Source organism: Primulina eburnea, chromosome 10, assembly GCF_022965805.1.
Source record: "Primulina eburnea isolate SZY01 chromosome 10, ASM2296580v1, whole genome shotgun sequence".
NCBI lineage: Eukaryota > Viridiplantae > Streptophyta > Magnoliopsida > Lamiales > Gesneriaceae > Primulina > Primulina eburnea.
In genome coordinates this window covers 1,384,405-1,398,368 of record NC_133110.1, presented here as the reverse complement: position 1 = coordinate 1,398,368, position 13,964 = coordinate 1,384,405, and the positions used below count along the sequence as shown (strand labels likewise).

Genomic DNA, 13,964 nt, shown 5'->3' with positions numbered 1-13,964 from the left:
GTGCTTACTTGATATCCAAGTAGAAAGAGAGCACAAGGGGACACAAAAATTGAAACTTGTCATAGATTACATATTCAAGCAACTACTGTTTAGGGCCCATTCTAATACATGATAAATGATATGAAGTGCTCAACTTAAAAGAAAAATGTCGAAGTAGAAAAAACAACAGAAATCCATGCCCCATTTCATGAAGAAAAAACAGCCTCAACCAACACATGTTTCCGCTTAGGATACCCCAAACCAAATATGTGGCTTAGATATACCTTGTCATCCTTCACCTGTTGCAGCTGTAACCAAACGATGAGTTGCACCACTGAACTTGCCCACTACACCAGCCGTCTCCCAATCATCAGAACTTTCGAGAAGTTTTGAAGGGTTTCCTGCAACCACCAGCTTCGTGGAAGATACGAGCTCCAATCCATCTCCAAATCTTAGTGAACCTCCAATTATATTGACCAGCTTAACCTGATCTTCTTTTCCTATTTCAATCTTGAATAGTCTACCGGAGAAAGTGTGAACCACTAATAAATATCCGTTCGGATGGTAGACAATTCCATTGAGTCCAAACAATTTCTTGTACCACTCCTTTTGATCAAAAAGGGAGCTCTTAATGGTGTACAGGAATTCTCCATTCACTCCAACCTTCCAAATCTTGCTTCCTGATGTATCGGTTACATATGCATTTCCCTCAGGATCAACAGCTACATCATCCGCGAAAGTTTTTTCACCTTCTGCATGGTTTCAGATCGAATTAGAAGAACTTACAGAATAGTACTGATGATTGTGGAAAGTCACACCCTTGAGATAATGAAGTATGATGCACACTACTTTATCTGTTTTGTCAACTAAACTATCTCGATTATACGACGATACTGATGTGATAGACCACATAGATAGAACATGCACATATATATTTAACATTACATGTTCAAGTCATGGACTCCAGGACATTATGATAGTTTCGATGAGGCTTATTATGGGACCATTGGTCCCAATTCAAGATACAATCTCTTGTTTGTTAAATAAAGCTCATTCTAGAGAAATCAGAGCTTGCCGAACTCCAAGGAACTTATCAAACAAAGAAAAAGATCCAAGAATCAATGGCTAAATTTTTAGTTGGTAAAATATTGGTATTTATTATGGAGCAAAAAAATGTTTATTTAGAGCTTTCTTGGGTTATTTAAGATCCATGATACAACCATCATTCTAACATGACAATAGGACCACAAATTTCAACTAGTTCCGACAACATTTAGAGCCTTCTTGGGTTATTTAGATAAAGAAAATCCCTCTATTTATTTTCATTCTCGGATATAAACATCTACAATCTTGAAAGATCGAATTAAGGTTTTATTTTCAGAAATTCAAATCTAAAAAGTTGTTCCTTTGAAATTCGAGGCAGAAACATAACGAAGGGTAATTAGAAAAAAAATTGGAAATGATAGTAGGCCTGCTGAAAGAAATGGAAGAGTTGTCAAACTTTTCGAGAGCAGCTACGGTTAATTGTCCCATATCGGTTGGATAAAATACTTGGGAGTTGTATATATGGTCTTGGACAATCCTCCCCCTTTGAACTAGCATTTGGAGTTGAGTTATCAGAACTCGAGTTCCACCGTTATGTGTTGGACTGCCTATAATTAGGCCACCCGTTCTGCCCATAATCGTGTCATTTGTAAACTTCACGCTTCAGATATTCATTCCTGGGCGTGAGGCGGTGTGTTAGTTATCCCATATCGGTTGAATAAAATTCCTGGGAGTTATATATATGGTCTTGGGTAGTCCTCCCCTTTGAGATAGCTTTTGGGGTTGAGTTAGGTTCAAGTTTCAATCTTAAAATGGTATCGGAGGTCAGGTTCCACCGTTATATGTTGGACTGCTCATAGTTGGGTCACCCGTTTTGTCCATAATTAGGTCATTTATAAACTACACGCTCTATATGTTCATTCCAGAGCGTGAGATGGTGTGTTAGTTGTCTCACATCGATTCGATAAAATACTTGGGTGTTGTATATATGATCTTGGACAATCCTCTCCTCTTGAGCTAGCTTTGAGATTGAGTTAAGTTCAAATTTTCATGTTAAATACAACCGTTTGGCAGTAGGTATGATGAATTGAGTGACTTTTCGTGAATGATCGTGGGCTATATCAATTAATATAGTTAATGGTTTACTTTATACCGTCAACAACCATCAAACGCCCACCGACAGCCGCCACCCACCACAACAGACCTCCGGCAGTCTACACCGGAGTTCCGGCGAACTTCCGGCAAGAATTTCTAGTTTTTTAACAATATTAAACTTCAGTTTATTCACTCGTTATTAGTTTCCAGAAGTTAAAGATACCACGAGGAGTCTGTGTACATCGTGTTTATCTAGAAATATTCACAAGTCACAGACTTGGGAAACCTATGAAAATTAATAATAAGAAAGAGAGGAGATAAAACGAGATTAATTAGCTGCAGTTTGGTGTTAGAGTTAAAAAATTCTCGTCAGGAGCTTGAATTACTGAACTTAGCTAATCATTTATGAGTCATTAGCAGATTACGAGGATCATCACCTGGTCGGCTGAGTTGGGTGAGAAAAATCCGCCGCCACGTGGTCAGATCATATGCCGCCAGCGCACTGTATCGGTTTCCCAACACGTCGGCGATGGCCACCATCACGCGATTCCTGGGTCGATCCACGACGAGCCCGAGAGACGAATTCTTCCCCAGGTCAATGTTCTCGACCACAACCTCCTCCTGAAGAACAGACCCGGAGCGTGGTCTTGGTCCACCCGGACCACCCCGAGACCGCCCTCGAAGAAGGAGACGATGAATCGGCGGTTGAGCTGGTCCCACTTGGCGCACTCCCGGAGCCATCCGCCGCTGTGGTAGTGGTACACATGGGTGGCGGGCTCCGAGGTCTCGGAACGTATGATGTAGGCTATGGGAAGCGCTGAGAGGAGGAAGAGGAGGATGAAAAATCTGGTGGAACACAAGAAGGAAGCCATGTGCAAACTGCAAAAAACTACAAGACGAAGAGATTAGGTGATGGAATGGGGAAGTGGGCTAAGCTAACTATTAATAGAAGAATTGTAAAATAATAATGGAGTCGAAGAAGAGAACATCGGCAGTGTGGAAGGACGACGGAGACAAAGTATGCCCAAAGATGCCAAAATGGGGGCTTCTTGGACTTTACTCATATGATTAGGAGTACGTGTCATGTGAGACCGATTACTCATATTCACAATAAAAAGTAATATTTTTAACATAAAAAGTAATATTTTTTCATGGATTATCCAAATAAAGATCCGTCTCAAAAAATACGATCCGTAAGACCGTCTCACATAAATTTTTACCTAAGATTAGAGTATAGACGATGTACTTTCATATGAGTCAAAATTATATTTAAAATGAAAAATATAAATCGAATCAAGTTGAAGGTTATCTAAAAAATCATCCAACATAATTTTTTTAAAAAAAAATTAAATAAATTGAGTCGATTTTTTATAAGTTAAGTGGAATAAAAATATATGGCTTACAAAATTATTTTATAAGATAATTTCATGAGTTTTTTGTGTTAAAATTAATCATTGCTTTTTCTATTCAATCGATCCGATTAAAATTATTTGCCATCTATTCAGAAAAGTCATTCTTGTTCATAAATAAATTTTAGACAATTTTGATCACCAACTTTTTAAACCATTTTGGTCCTGTTGTTTATTAAAACCACAATTTTCTAAAATTTTAATATAGAATTAATGTAGGAACTAAAAGCGAACAAAATTCATGAGTCAGCCAAAATAATTTTGGCATGAAAAAAGAAATAAGTACGGAGTCCATTTCTTCAATTATTGTGTTTCTTATAGGTTGAATGTTTGTTTGACTGTCTCCAATAATTCTCTGGTGAAGTTGATTAAGTGAAATTATATCGAAATTACTGTGAAATAATCATTAAACAGTAAACTAGTGGAAAACCACATGAGTTTTTGCTAATGATTCATCAATTTTCAAAACTTGCTTTTCTTGAAATTTGCATCGTAATTGAAGCAAAATTGTTTGTTTTGATCATTTTTTATAATAAAAATGTGCTATTTCAACCTTTACTGGTCCTTACAATGAGTTATATTAGATATACATTTAAATTGACTTCATAATAATATATTTTTTCAAAGGTAATCATAAATATAAAAAAATTAAAAATATATAATTGAATTCAAATATACTTTTATAATTTATCACATTAAATAAATTTGGTGTAACTTTAAATATATCACCATGATTTTCCTTACAATATATGTAGTCTAGGTCTTACTCCCCAAATTTCTCACGTCAATTATAATATATGCTACCACAAGAGACCGATAATATAACTTCAAATCAAGAATGACATTGATAGAATAAGTCCAAGTCAATAGTATGATTTGCCAGAGGCCAAAAAAATTACGGCAATATTTTGACAATATACCGCAATTTTTGATCAATCAGAAATTCCCTTTTTGCTAAAATTAAATTACGTATTTTCAGATACATATATTACTTATTCCTTTGTTTTTGGAAGCATATATCCTTCATTCTACAATAATTTGATTTATACATCCTTCCAAAATATATACTTTTAAATTTACTATTATTAGGTATAAATATTTTATTTTCTCGTTCTCTGGATATAACCATGTCGTAGTATTTTGGGAATCAGAGGGAGAAGGAGAAATATTCCGAAAGTAACATAGACAAAGTTCATTTTGGTGATCAATTAAATTTATATTTTACTAATAAAAAAAATGAAGACTTTGACCAATTGACTGATGTTATTGAGGTGCAAGAAACAAATAAAACGCAAATAACGAACATATTGTAGCACAACAAATTTATCACAACACAAAGTGAGAAAATGTCATGAGTCAATATTATAAAACAAAAATAATATTTAATATTGTAAATATAACGATCATGGGCTATCCCGATTTTGGGCTCTCGGGGGCTTGTCCTATCTTGGGTTCCCACTGAGGCTTTTTCTCTCACGGACTTTCTCATACGCCATTACTCATAGGACTTCTCTAACCTAGCCCGTGTACTGGAGCTTTTACCTTCCCAGGATTCGAACTCAAGACCTCCTGGACATATAGGTCATGGCAAAGCAATCCTGGTATCGTTTGTTCCCTCACGGGCTTTCTCATGTGCCATTACTCATAAGACTTCTCCAGCCCAGACACTGGAACTTTTGCCTTCCCAGGATTCGAAACCAATCCTAGACATATAGGTCATGACAAAACAATCCTGGTACCAGTTGGGCTAGGCTGGAAAAGTCCTATGAGTAATGGCGCATGAGAAAACCGCAAGAGAAAAAGCCCAGTGAGAACTTAAGATGAGACAAGACCCCGAAAGAACCCAAAATCGGGATAGCTCATGGTCGTTACAATTGACTCATCTCATGAATAAAAATATGTGATATGGTCTGCCTACCACATATGCAATGAAGTGTCACCATTGATAATTGTAAAAATATGATGAGTCGATGACAACAAAGTCTTTTTATAAAATATGAACTATTATATGATAAATGAAGTCCACACGTCCAAAAGATGCAATTGAATACACATTTTATATCAAACAGTTTTCCCAATTAATCAATACGCAAGGGACGTGTGTTCATTTCGTTTTTGATACACTCGTACACTTGGAGAATGTTATTATCTGCCACGTTTTTTGTTTTCTAATTTTTGGGGTATGGTGTATATCGTCCTCTGGATGCTTGATTGTGCCACTAAGACAAATGTCTCGTGACATATATATTTGGACAATTCCATTTTGATTTTGATATTTTTGCAAATCAAGAATGGATCCAGAATTCAATATCATGTTCAAAATTGAATTCCATCTTTTCAAACATTAAAATGATATTTTCAATTTCAAATCTTTTTGAATTCCAAACACACTGTAACTGAAAGTCGTGTTTGAAACCGAAAGTCTGCCTATTTTTTGATAACTTTTAACACTCCTCATTCATTTAAAATAATAACACTCGACTCCTTAAAAACAACACTCACGACTTCAAAAAAAACTTTATAAATAAAAGAAATAATTCTGCAAACTTCATAGAAGGGTTATGTTTTCTTTTCTTTTTTTCCCCGAATATTTTTATGGTCAGTTTAAAGTTTATGCGGCGGATGGAAGGGATTAAAAATAAATCACAAACTGAACCACGTGGATTTCGGTGCTCAGTTTGAAAGTGTCGAGGGTGACAAAAACAATGAGAACAAAGTATGATCCCATTTGGATTAATGAACTGAAGCAGGGTGAACTATTTTCGTGCATGGTTTAAAAGATGTGTGAATCAAGTTCTTACCATGTTTAAGATCTGGTTTCTGTGTGTGATCTTCCGATTTGAGGATCTGAGCTGGCGCCCGCGCTATGGAATTCTTCCAGCTGGACTGGCAGCTCTCTCTCTTGTATCTGTGATGCTGCTAGCATTTTCTTCAGATGACTTTTGGTCTGCACTTGCTTCTGACGAATTAGCCACACAATATTCTTGCAGCCATCTGTCAGTTTCCCAAAGGACATGCATCGCACTCTCTCATGCTGCATAACCATGGCTCTCAAAGGGAAGGATAACCAGGCGACAAAGCGCACCATGGCCTTTCAAAGCGTTAAAGAACCGATCTGACTGCATTATTTGGACGACAATTTATTACTTGTGACAGTATTTTTAGACAGATACAATATATAATGAGGACGGACTTGGAGAGACAGATATTAAGAGCATAATGCTCAAAACTAATGCATTAAACTTTTGTTCAGGTATGTGTGAGAAATGAGAGAGAACTAGACAGAAACATTTTTCCAATTGAAGATGAAGCTCTTAAATGTATGACACGCAGCAAATACACATGATTCTACCTGCATTGTCAAGGTTCCTGGATTGTTGTCTTCCTCTCCGTGGATATACAGAATAGGCAGCCGATGTGAATGGACTCAATATTAACATAGGTAGAAATGGCATCCCACAGTGTCCTATCCTCATTCTGCAAAAGGAAAGTGAGGAGCTTAAAGCAACATAACAAATGATGAAGACAATGCCAAAATGAGCCTGATTAACCTAATTGGACCCACCACCTGAAACCCAAATGGTGTAAGAGTTCTGTTATATGTTCCAGAACGAGCAATTCCAGAACAGAAAAGATGAGGTGCGTGAACAAGGAGATTTGAAGTCATGAAAGCCCCATAGGAGTGACCCCCAACAGCGATTTTGTCAGGGTGAGCCACCTAGATAAAAACCCATGGAGACATTCATTTTCCTTTCGAACGTGTTACATTAATAATTGTATACAAGTACAGAAACATACACCGCGCTGAATAACTTCCTCCACTGCAGCCTCTGCTCTCGGAACAAGTTGCTCGACATGGCTGACAAAAAAAAAAAAAAAAAAATCGGTTCATGCATTACAATCCCATTACCACAAATATGAAATTGATAAAATGACATCCACGAAAAAGAACTGAAATAATACAGATTGACTTGGAATAGAGTAGTATCAAGAAAGTTGAATGCAACTTCCCCGTGATAGTAAAAGACAAGAGGAGAACAATAGGGAAACACGCATTACTCACATTCGACTCCATGAATTAAATTTTCCATCAATCCTGCACCAGCTAGCTTCAACTCAGGTCTTGCCAATTCTAAGGGATAGTATTTTGTCCCTGAGAGGTGAGAATGATAGCATCCGAAGGGGTGGAGCATCAACAATATCTCTAATCTCTGGTGGAGGAGGGCCATATCCATTGCCCAATGATGAATCTGCTAGAAGGGCAAATGAAGAAATTAGAGATAGACCAACTCTCACAAACAGCAAATGGGTTACGGTGATGCATATTGTCGAGAGTAGCTAAGCTTCAATACTTAGTACCACATTTGACATCATATCCATATATAGATATAACTAATTTTGAGAAAGAGATCAAACAAAAAGTTCAGAAAAAGTTCAATACATAATTTAAGTGAAGCATGCGCACCACTCCAAAAAAAAGCCTACTAATCTGCAAGCTAATAAAAACAGTAGATTTTTTCTGATGATTCATGCTTGCAATTATATTTCCTAAATTGGCAACAAATAAATGTGGTGCACAGAGACAAAGGACATATTTTCTGAAATCAGGGGGGAATGTTTTACAAATGGACGGTGTGCCAACAGTTCAGAAACAAAACAGAGATAAATCCACTGTTCCCAAAGAATGTAGGAAAGCAGAATCAGGTGCTAAGCAATATATTAAGATATTACTCACGCTATTGTGTGGAATGACCTTTGATTGACACACATATTGCGAGCTTCGACCGCAACCATTACTCATTAATCCACTAACAATGCAAGTTTCCAAAACCGGAAGTGCATTCTTCCAAAGAAGGATATTCAAGAAATATATACCTACATCTTCTTTTAGAAAATCAATGTAAATTTAATCTCTGAGAATTCATGAGTTTTAAGAGAAAATCTAACAAAGAAGCATCCACAAATTCGATTGCAGAAGAATCAAACATCAACAATCATTAGCAAATTTCCTTACCGACCAATGGAGAAAAATACCCATAACTCATATAAAACAGGAAGAAAGGCCTCTGATCAAACAAACAAGATCGGCGGCAATAGCTAATCTCAGCTAAGCAGTATAAGCTAAAACAAGCAAATTCTCAATCACTTTTTCAGCAGAAACAAGCGACAAACTCAAAATGATAAAATGAATCCGAAACCTTCAAAATCAGTGGCTGCGGAAGCGGCAACTTTTGAAGAACGACCATTCTCTGCGGCGTTGACGGGGAAGATATGGGATCTCAAAGCTCTAGTCTGATGCTAGCTGAACCTGACGAACGAGCTCGGATCAATGAGAATGGTGGAAGAATGGGATGCTTGAGAGAGAGAGAGAGAGAGAGAGAGAGAGAGAATGCGGAGTGGGGGAGGGGAGAGAATAAATGGTCTGGAGAAATGGTGGTGTGTCGATGTTATTCCGATGGACAAGGCAGAGTAGATGATTGCGTTGCGGGAAACAAAAGGCGCAGCTCAATGTAATGGTTCGGTGTTTGGGGTGGGGGAATATACTTCTGTATTGTAAGTATTTTCATATATATTGAAGCAAAAAGATTGTTATAATTTCAGGGAATAATATTATTAACATAGTTATCTCGGTCGAACTTGCTAATTTTAGTTATGGATCAACGTAGGATTTAATTGACCCGCCAAAAAAATAGCTGATATAGTAGGATATATTAAGATATGACGAACACCTATAAAAAATGTTAGATTTCTCCCTTTTTTTTTTTAGAGTTTGAGTATGTTACATTGGCTATAGTTTATTCCATCAATCCGATTTTCAGACTAGAAGATTGACCTATCAAATTTACCTAGAACACAAAAAAAAAAAAAAAAGCAACTGAAGCTTAAAAAGTGGATCCAATTCATGTTTAAACAGGGTGTGGCAGGATACATGTACGAACTTTTCAAAATCTTGATGTGTCGGATCTTGGATATGGGTAAATCCGACCCGATTCTGATTCATTACCACCCGTTAAAGCACATGGGGGACTCGCATCACTCCCGTGAAAATATGAGATGCTCATAGAATCCAACGGTGATGGAAACAAGAATGAAGGTATCTACTGGTATTTCTACGCAACAGATATCTTTTGAACAGCCCATGACTGGCAGAGAGAAGGGATAAGAAATTAGCGTCCGCAAATAAATACACGCCATACTAGTACATCTTCTTGGGCTTCAGAGAAATAACACATTTTCTTTTCAAGATTCCAGCCATTGTGTGCACTTCGACTCTTAAAAATCTTGGGATGGCAGCTGCTATTGTTGGAGTCAGCTTCACATCCCCAAAAGTCTTTGCTCAGTTATCTAGCTCCTCAAAAGCCGAGAATTCTGGAAAGTTCTCATTCATAAACTCACCATGGAGGAGGTGCAACACCGGCTTTGGACATGGTAGGATGTTGTCTATCCAAACCGTGGCGGTGGTGCCTGATAAGCTGTCGGATAAAGTGGAACAGAGCATCAAGAACGCGAAGGAAACCTGCTCCGACGATCCAGTTGGTGGGGAGTGCGCAGCGGCATGGGACGAGGTGGAGGAGCTGAGCGCGGCGGCAAGCCATGCAAGGGACAGGAGTAAGGAGAACTCCGATCCGTTGGAGAATTTCTGCAAGGACAATCCGGAGACTGAGGAATGCCGCACTTACGATAACTGATTTAGGATTATGGATATGATTGTGTACCTTTTCATGTATAATTATTTTTAGACGGCTTGGGTGAAACAGATTTTTCAGCATCTCATGGAGAAGATAAAAACTGGAAATTGAGAACGATTTTGTCGGAGAAAATGCAATACTTGCGTTATATTGATCCCATACTGGTAATGTTTTTTGCAGATGGTGAAATTTATTACTTTATTTAAAAAAAAAAAAAACAAGACATTACATGATCAGTTTTAACAAGAGCTGACAAAAACAAAAGAATGGAATCCCGGAATTCGACACTAGTTGCCAAGACTATGGCATGATGAGCCAGATAATGTGCCACTGAGTTGGCTAATCTTCTACAATATTTGAAGGACCCCCAGGATGGTTATTGCAAAGGTGTATTGATGGTAAAGTTTTTTGGTAGAAGAATGTGGCTAATTAATGGTGCAAATTAGGATTCGACGTCCAGAAAAGAATCAAAGCATCGCGGAAATCACCTAAAAATGAAATATGAATCGCACATATTGACATATATGATCTGATTCAAAACCACAGGGTTCTAATGATACATATGACAAGAACAAATTAAGATACTAATATCCAATTCACGTCCATCAAGAACCATATGACATTTGCTACAATAGAAGCATTCAGCACAAAACATTAGACCATAACTAACCCAAAGGCAAACTTAACATAAACCCCACACATAAATTAAAAACTTAAGACTTCATACCGATACCACTACAACACACTTATTCCCGACATAACAATAAATACACACAAATTAGTAACTACAGGAAGCAAAACACAAACACAGAATCATCGGAGCCCTTGAATTCAGAGACTGCTTCCACCATCGTTTAGTACTTGAACATATCAGCTGGGATGGGTTGAACCGGGTAAGGAAGCTGCCAAGGCTCCAGAAACGTGTCAGGTATATCCTGAACATCGAATGCCAGACCGCTAACCTCAGATGCGATGTGAATGACAGAATTGAGCGATCTGAGGCGGTCAGTCAGCTCTGCAACCTGAGCCCTGAGCACATTATTATCTGAAGCAAAGTTAAGGTAGAGCTGTGAGGCGTCATCGATCATCTGAGTTAGTTTCTTGTTCTCCTCTTTCGTCTGCCTTTCTTGAGCAAGCAGCTCATCCAAGTGTTGCTGCTTCTTCATACGAGACCTACGGGCAGATTCACGGTTTGATATCTTACGCTTCCTTTTCCTTTCTTCAGGGTCTGAACCTGAGCTAGTAGGCTGTTGTTTTGAAGCCATTTCTCAAAGACAGATTCAGAATCGATTGGGATTTATGGTAAATAAATTTAAAATTGAACAAAGGCTTATCCTAGATGAGATTGAAGGGTTGGATAGATGATTGATTATTGGGTAAATCGATTAAATCAATTGAACGGTTGGAGAAAAAATTCAGGAAATAGAATAAAACCAGTAGAGAAACACAACAGAGAACGAGTGGAGAATCCTAATTCGACGCATCAGGACGCCGAGAGTCATAAAAACTCACGTAGAAAAAAGTGCGAAATCATAGAAACAGAGATCTAGACTCCAGCCCTCAAAATCAACGAGTAAACGGTATGCAAAACCTAGATCTGAATTCGAATAATCCAATCGATCTGCAGATGAAAAGCAAAAACATCATGTTACGCAGTCAATCAACAAATCACACCAACAAATAAACGAATCGAAACAAAAAATTCACAATCCATCGTATTGACGAAGAAATCAAAACAAAATCATGTAAAACACAGTAAATTGAATAAAAATAATAATAACAGAATAAAAAACAAGATGATGGAAAAGGAATGAAGGGATAGCATACCTTGGAGATAGGTTCCAAAGTTCACCGAAAGAAGACCAACCAAACAGCGGGGGAGGTCCTTTTATAGAGGAATTTGGCCACAGAAAATATCACGTATTTTCAAAAAAAAAAAATAAAAAAACTTAATATAATATTTTAGGATTTGTGTTTTTTTAATTGTGAATATCTCGTTTTATACCGTATCTAAGCTAGGATCAAAATCCCAGAGTTCCAAGCTAATCATCACAAATTTTTCCCAACTAAAAAAATGGTTTAAAATAAAATATTGTCTGGTAAATTATATGTAATTTAACAGTAGAAGATTTTTGTAAAATATTTTTGAAAAACAGTTTTCCATTCAAGTATAGTTTTTAGAGAAAAACTTAAAAGCATTTTTTTATGTTTGTAGAATTGACAACAACGGATGAAATACAAATCATGTTACTTTTAAATTGTAAAAATGTACTTATAAAATAATTGTCCAAACGCATATTTATTTTGAAATAGTTTTTAAAATATTTTATATTTAAAAAATGACAAAAACTTGTGTGAGGCGGTCTCACATGTCGTATTTTGTGAGATATATATCTTATTTGGGTCATCCATGAACATTATTACTTTTTATTATGAATGTCGGTAGAGTTGACCCGTTTCAATTCGTGAAACCGTCTCACAAAAACATACTCTAAAAAAATACTTTTATAAAAAGGTTTCACAAATAGTTGTTCAATCATAACTTATGTATACGAGTTTAAAAATTAAAATTTTATTTTAATTAAGAATTACGTATTCTTTTAAAAAAAATTATTCAATAAATATAAGATAACGATATATTTGCATTACATTAATTTAACATATCTTTGAGTTGGTGGAACAGGCGGTGGCAACGTGGTACAGGGCGTCGAAATTGAGGAATACAGCTAAGCAAATAAAGAACCTACAACGGCCAATAGGAGTATATTCCAAGATTAGTTGGTCTTTGTTAATTAATTATTTATTAGAATCTACCATGGCCGGTAGCAGTATATTCCAAGATTAGTTGGTCTTTGTTGATTAATTATTAATTAATCGAGTTTCTCAGAAATTACATGAATTAATCGAAATAATGATAATAGTAATAAAATTAGAAAATGAAAAAGCATGACGCAAGAAATTGTGGGTGGAGTAAAATGATCTGTCTTTTTTTGACTTTACAAAAGTAGCTTTTCTCCAAGTGTTTTTGTTTTTTACTTTTTCAGAAATTATTTTTTTTCCCTAAAATGGTTTTTTTAACCCAAAAAAAAGAGTAAAAACACAATATGGCATACTTTTGGGTATTTTGCTTTTAATTTCGGTCAACTATTTAATTAAAAAATTATCTCTTCATGTTATTTGAAATATATATATATATATATATATAATTATTTTTAATTAAATAATGACCGAAATTATTTTAGTAATCTTCTCGGTATACTAAAAAGTATTTGTAAATTAGGTCGCTGTAATAGAGTTCCTTCGGTGACGTGGGTTAACTGATTAATTTTCGTTTCGAATATTTGTTGGCAGTCAGAAGACTGGTCTACATCGACGTGACGATTTGGTATATTTAAAAATATATAATGAGAATTGTTGTATTTATTTGATTTAAAAATAGAACGAATAATTTAATTTTTTGTTTTTAGTTAAATATAATTTTATGTTTTAATTTTAAATTTATTCATCAATTTAATCATTTCAAATTTATAAATTTCAAATGTTTTGATTTAAAATCTTTTAACACATCATTTGATTAAATTTATAAATGAAAAACTGAATTTACCGAGATTGAAATTACTTGAAATTCATCATTCAAATATTTATCCAAATCAAATATTTCATTAAACTACTTTTTTGAATTAATAGATTTGAAATTATAAATTTTAAATTCATAATTCCAAATCCTTTGACTTGTTTCAGATAACTG

At 35.8% G+C, this 13,964-nt stretch overlaps 3 protein-coding genes and 1 pseudogene across 10 annotated transcripts; 1 reads left to right on the top strand and 3 right to left on the bottom strand.

The window, feature by feature from the left end:
- Window positions 1-39: 39 nt before the first annotated feature.
- On the bottom strand, window positions 40-3,173 carry LOC140842326 (uncharacterized; annotated as a pseudogene).
- A 2,233-nt stretch (window positions 3,174-5,406) lies between these two features.
- LOC140842323 (uncharacterized) lies at window positions 5,407-9,228 on the bottom strand. 8 transcript variants are annotated; one of them, XR_012120389.1, is made up of 6 exons: window positions 8,263-8,535; window positions 7,591-7,777; window positions 7,326-7,386; window positions 6,880-7,004; window positions 6,329-6,642; window positions 5,407-5,676 (listed from the first exon to the last, which is right to left on the bottom strand). XR_012120389.1 is itself a non-coding variant. In XM_073210117.1 (6 exons), exons 2-6 carry the CDS (start codon window positions 8,563-8,565, stop codon window positions 6,557-6,559), a joined length of 483 nt encoding a protein of 160 aa, XP_073066218.1. In that variant the 5' UTR covers window positions 8,566-8,648; window positions 8,726-9,228; the 3' UTR covers window positions 6,167-6,556. The 8 variants fall into 8 exon arrangements, 7 of the variants coding, with proteins under 7 accessions (XP_073066218.1, XP_073066213.1, XP_073066216.1 ...); XM_073210117.1 differs by lacking the exons at window positions 5,407-5,676; window positions 8,263-8,535 and adding exons at window positions 8,542-8,648; window positions 8,726-9,228 and having other exon boundaries at window positions 6,167-6,642; XM_073210112.1 differs by lacking the exon at window positions 5,407-5,676 and adding an exon at window positions 8,726-9,225 and having other exon boundaries at window positions 6,167-6,642; window positions 8,263-8,402.
- Window positions 9,229-9,601: 373 nt separating this feature from the next.
- Window positions 9,602-10,370, top strand: LOC140842325 (calvin cycle protein CP12-1, chloroplastic-like). Its single transcript, XM_073210120.1, has one exon. It carries the CDS (start codon window positions 9,815-9,817, stop codon window positions 10,214-10,216), a length of 402 nt encoding a protein of 133 aa, XP_073066221.1. The 5' UTR covers window positions 9,602-9,814; the 3' UTR covers window positions 10,217-10,370.
- A 422-nt stretch (window positions 10,371-10,792) lies between these two features.
- LOC140842324 (bZIP transcription factor 53-like) lies at window positions 10,793-12,147 on the bottom strand. The gene is made up of 2 exons (XM_073210119.1): window positions 12,044-12,147; window positions 10,793-11,837 (listed from the first exon to the last, which is right to left on the bottom strand). Exon 2 carries the CDS (start codon window positions 11,479-11,481, stop codon window positions 11,071-11,073), a length of 411 nt encoding a protein of 136 aa, XP_073066220.1. The 5' UTR covers window positions 11,482-11,837; window positions 12,044-12,147; the 3' UTR covers window positions 10,793-11,070.
- Window positions 12,148-13,964: the final 1,817 nt, after the last annotated feature.

Bases quoted from the DNA above. Each gene is read 5' to 3' on its own strand.
- LOC140842323 (XM_073210112.1), bottom strand. From the start codon at position 8,328: ATGAGTAATGGTTGCGGTCGAAGCTCGCAATATGTGTGTCAATCAAAG. The intron at 7,778-8,262 runs GTGAGTAATATC...CCCTTCTAGCAG, and splicing joins AGGTCATTCCACACAATAGC to ATTCATCATTGGGCAATGGA. The intron at 7,005-7,325 runs GTATGTTTCTGT...TTCCTTTTGCAG, and splicing joins AGGAAGTTATTCAGCGCGGT to AATGAGGATAGGACACTGTG.
- LOC140842325 (XM_073210120.1), top strand. From the start codon at position 9,815: ATGGCAGCTGCTATTGTTGGAGTCAGCTTCACATCCCCAAAAGTCTTT.
- LOC140842324 (XM_073210119.1), bottom strand. From the start codon at position 11,481: ATGGCTTCAAAACAACAGCCTACTAGCTCAGGTTCAGACCCTGAAGAA.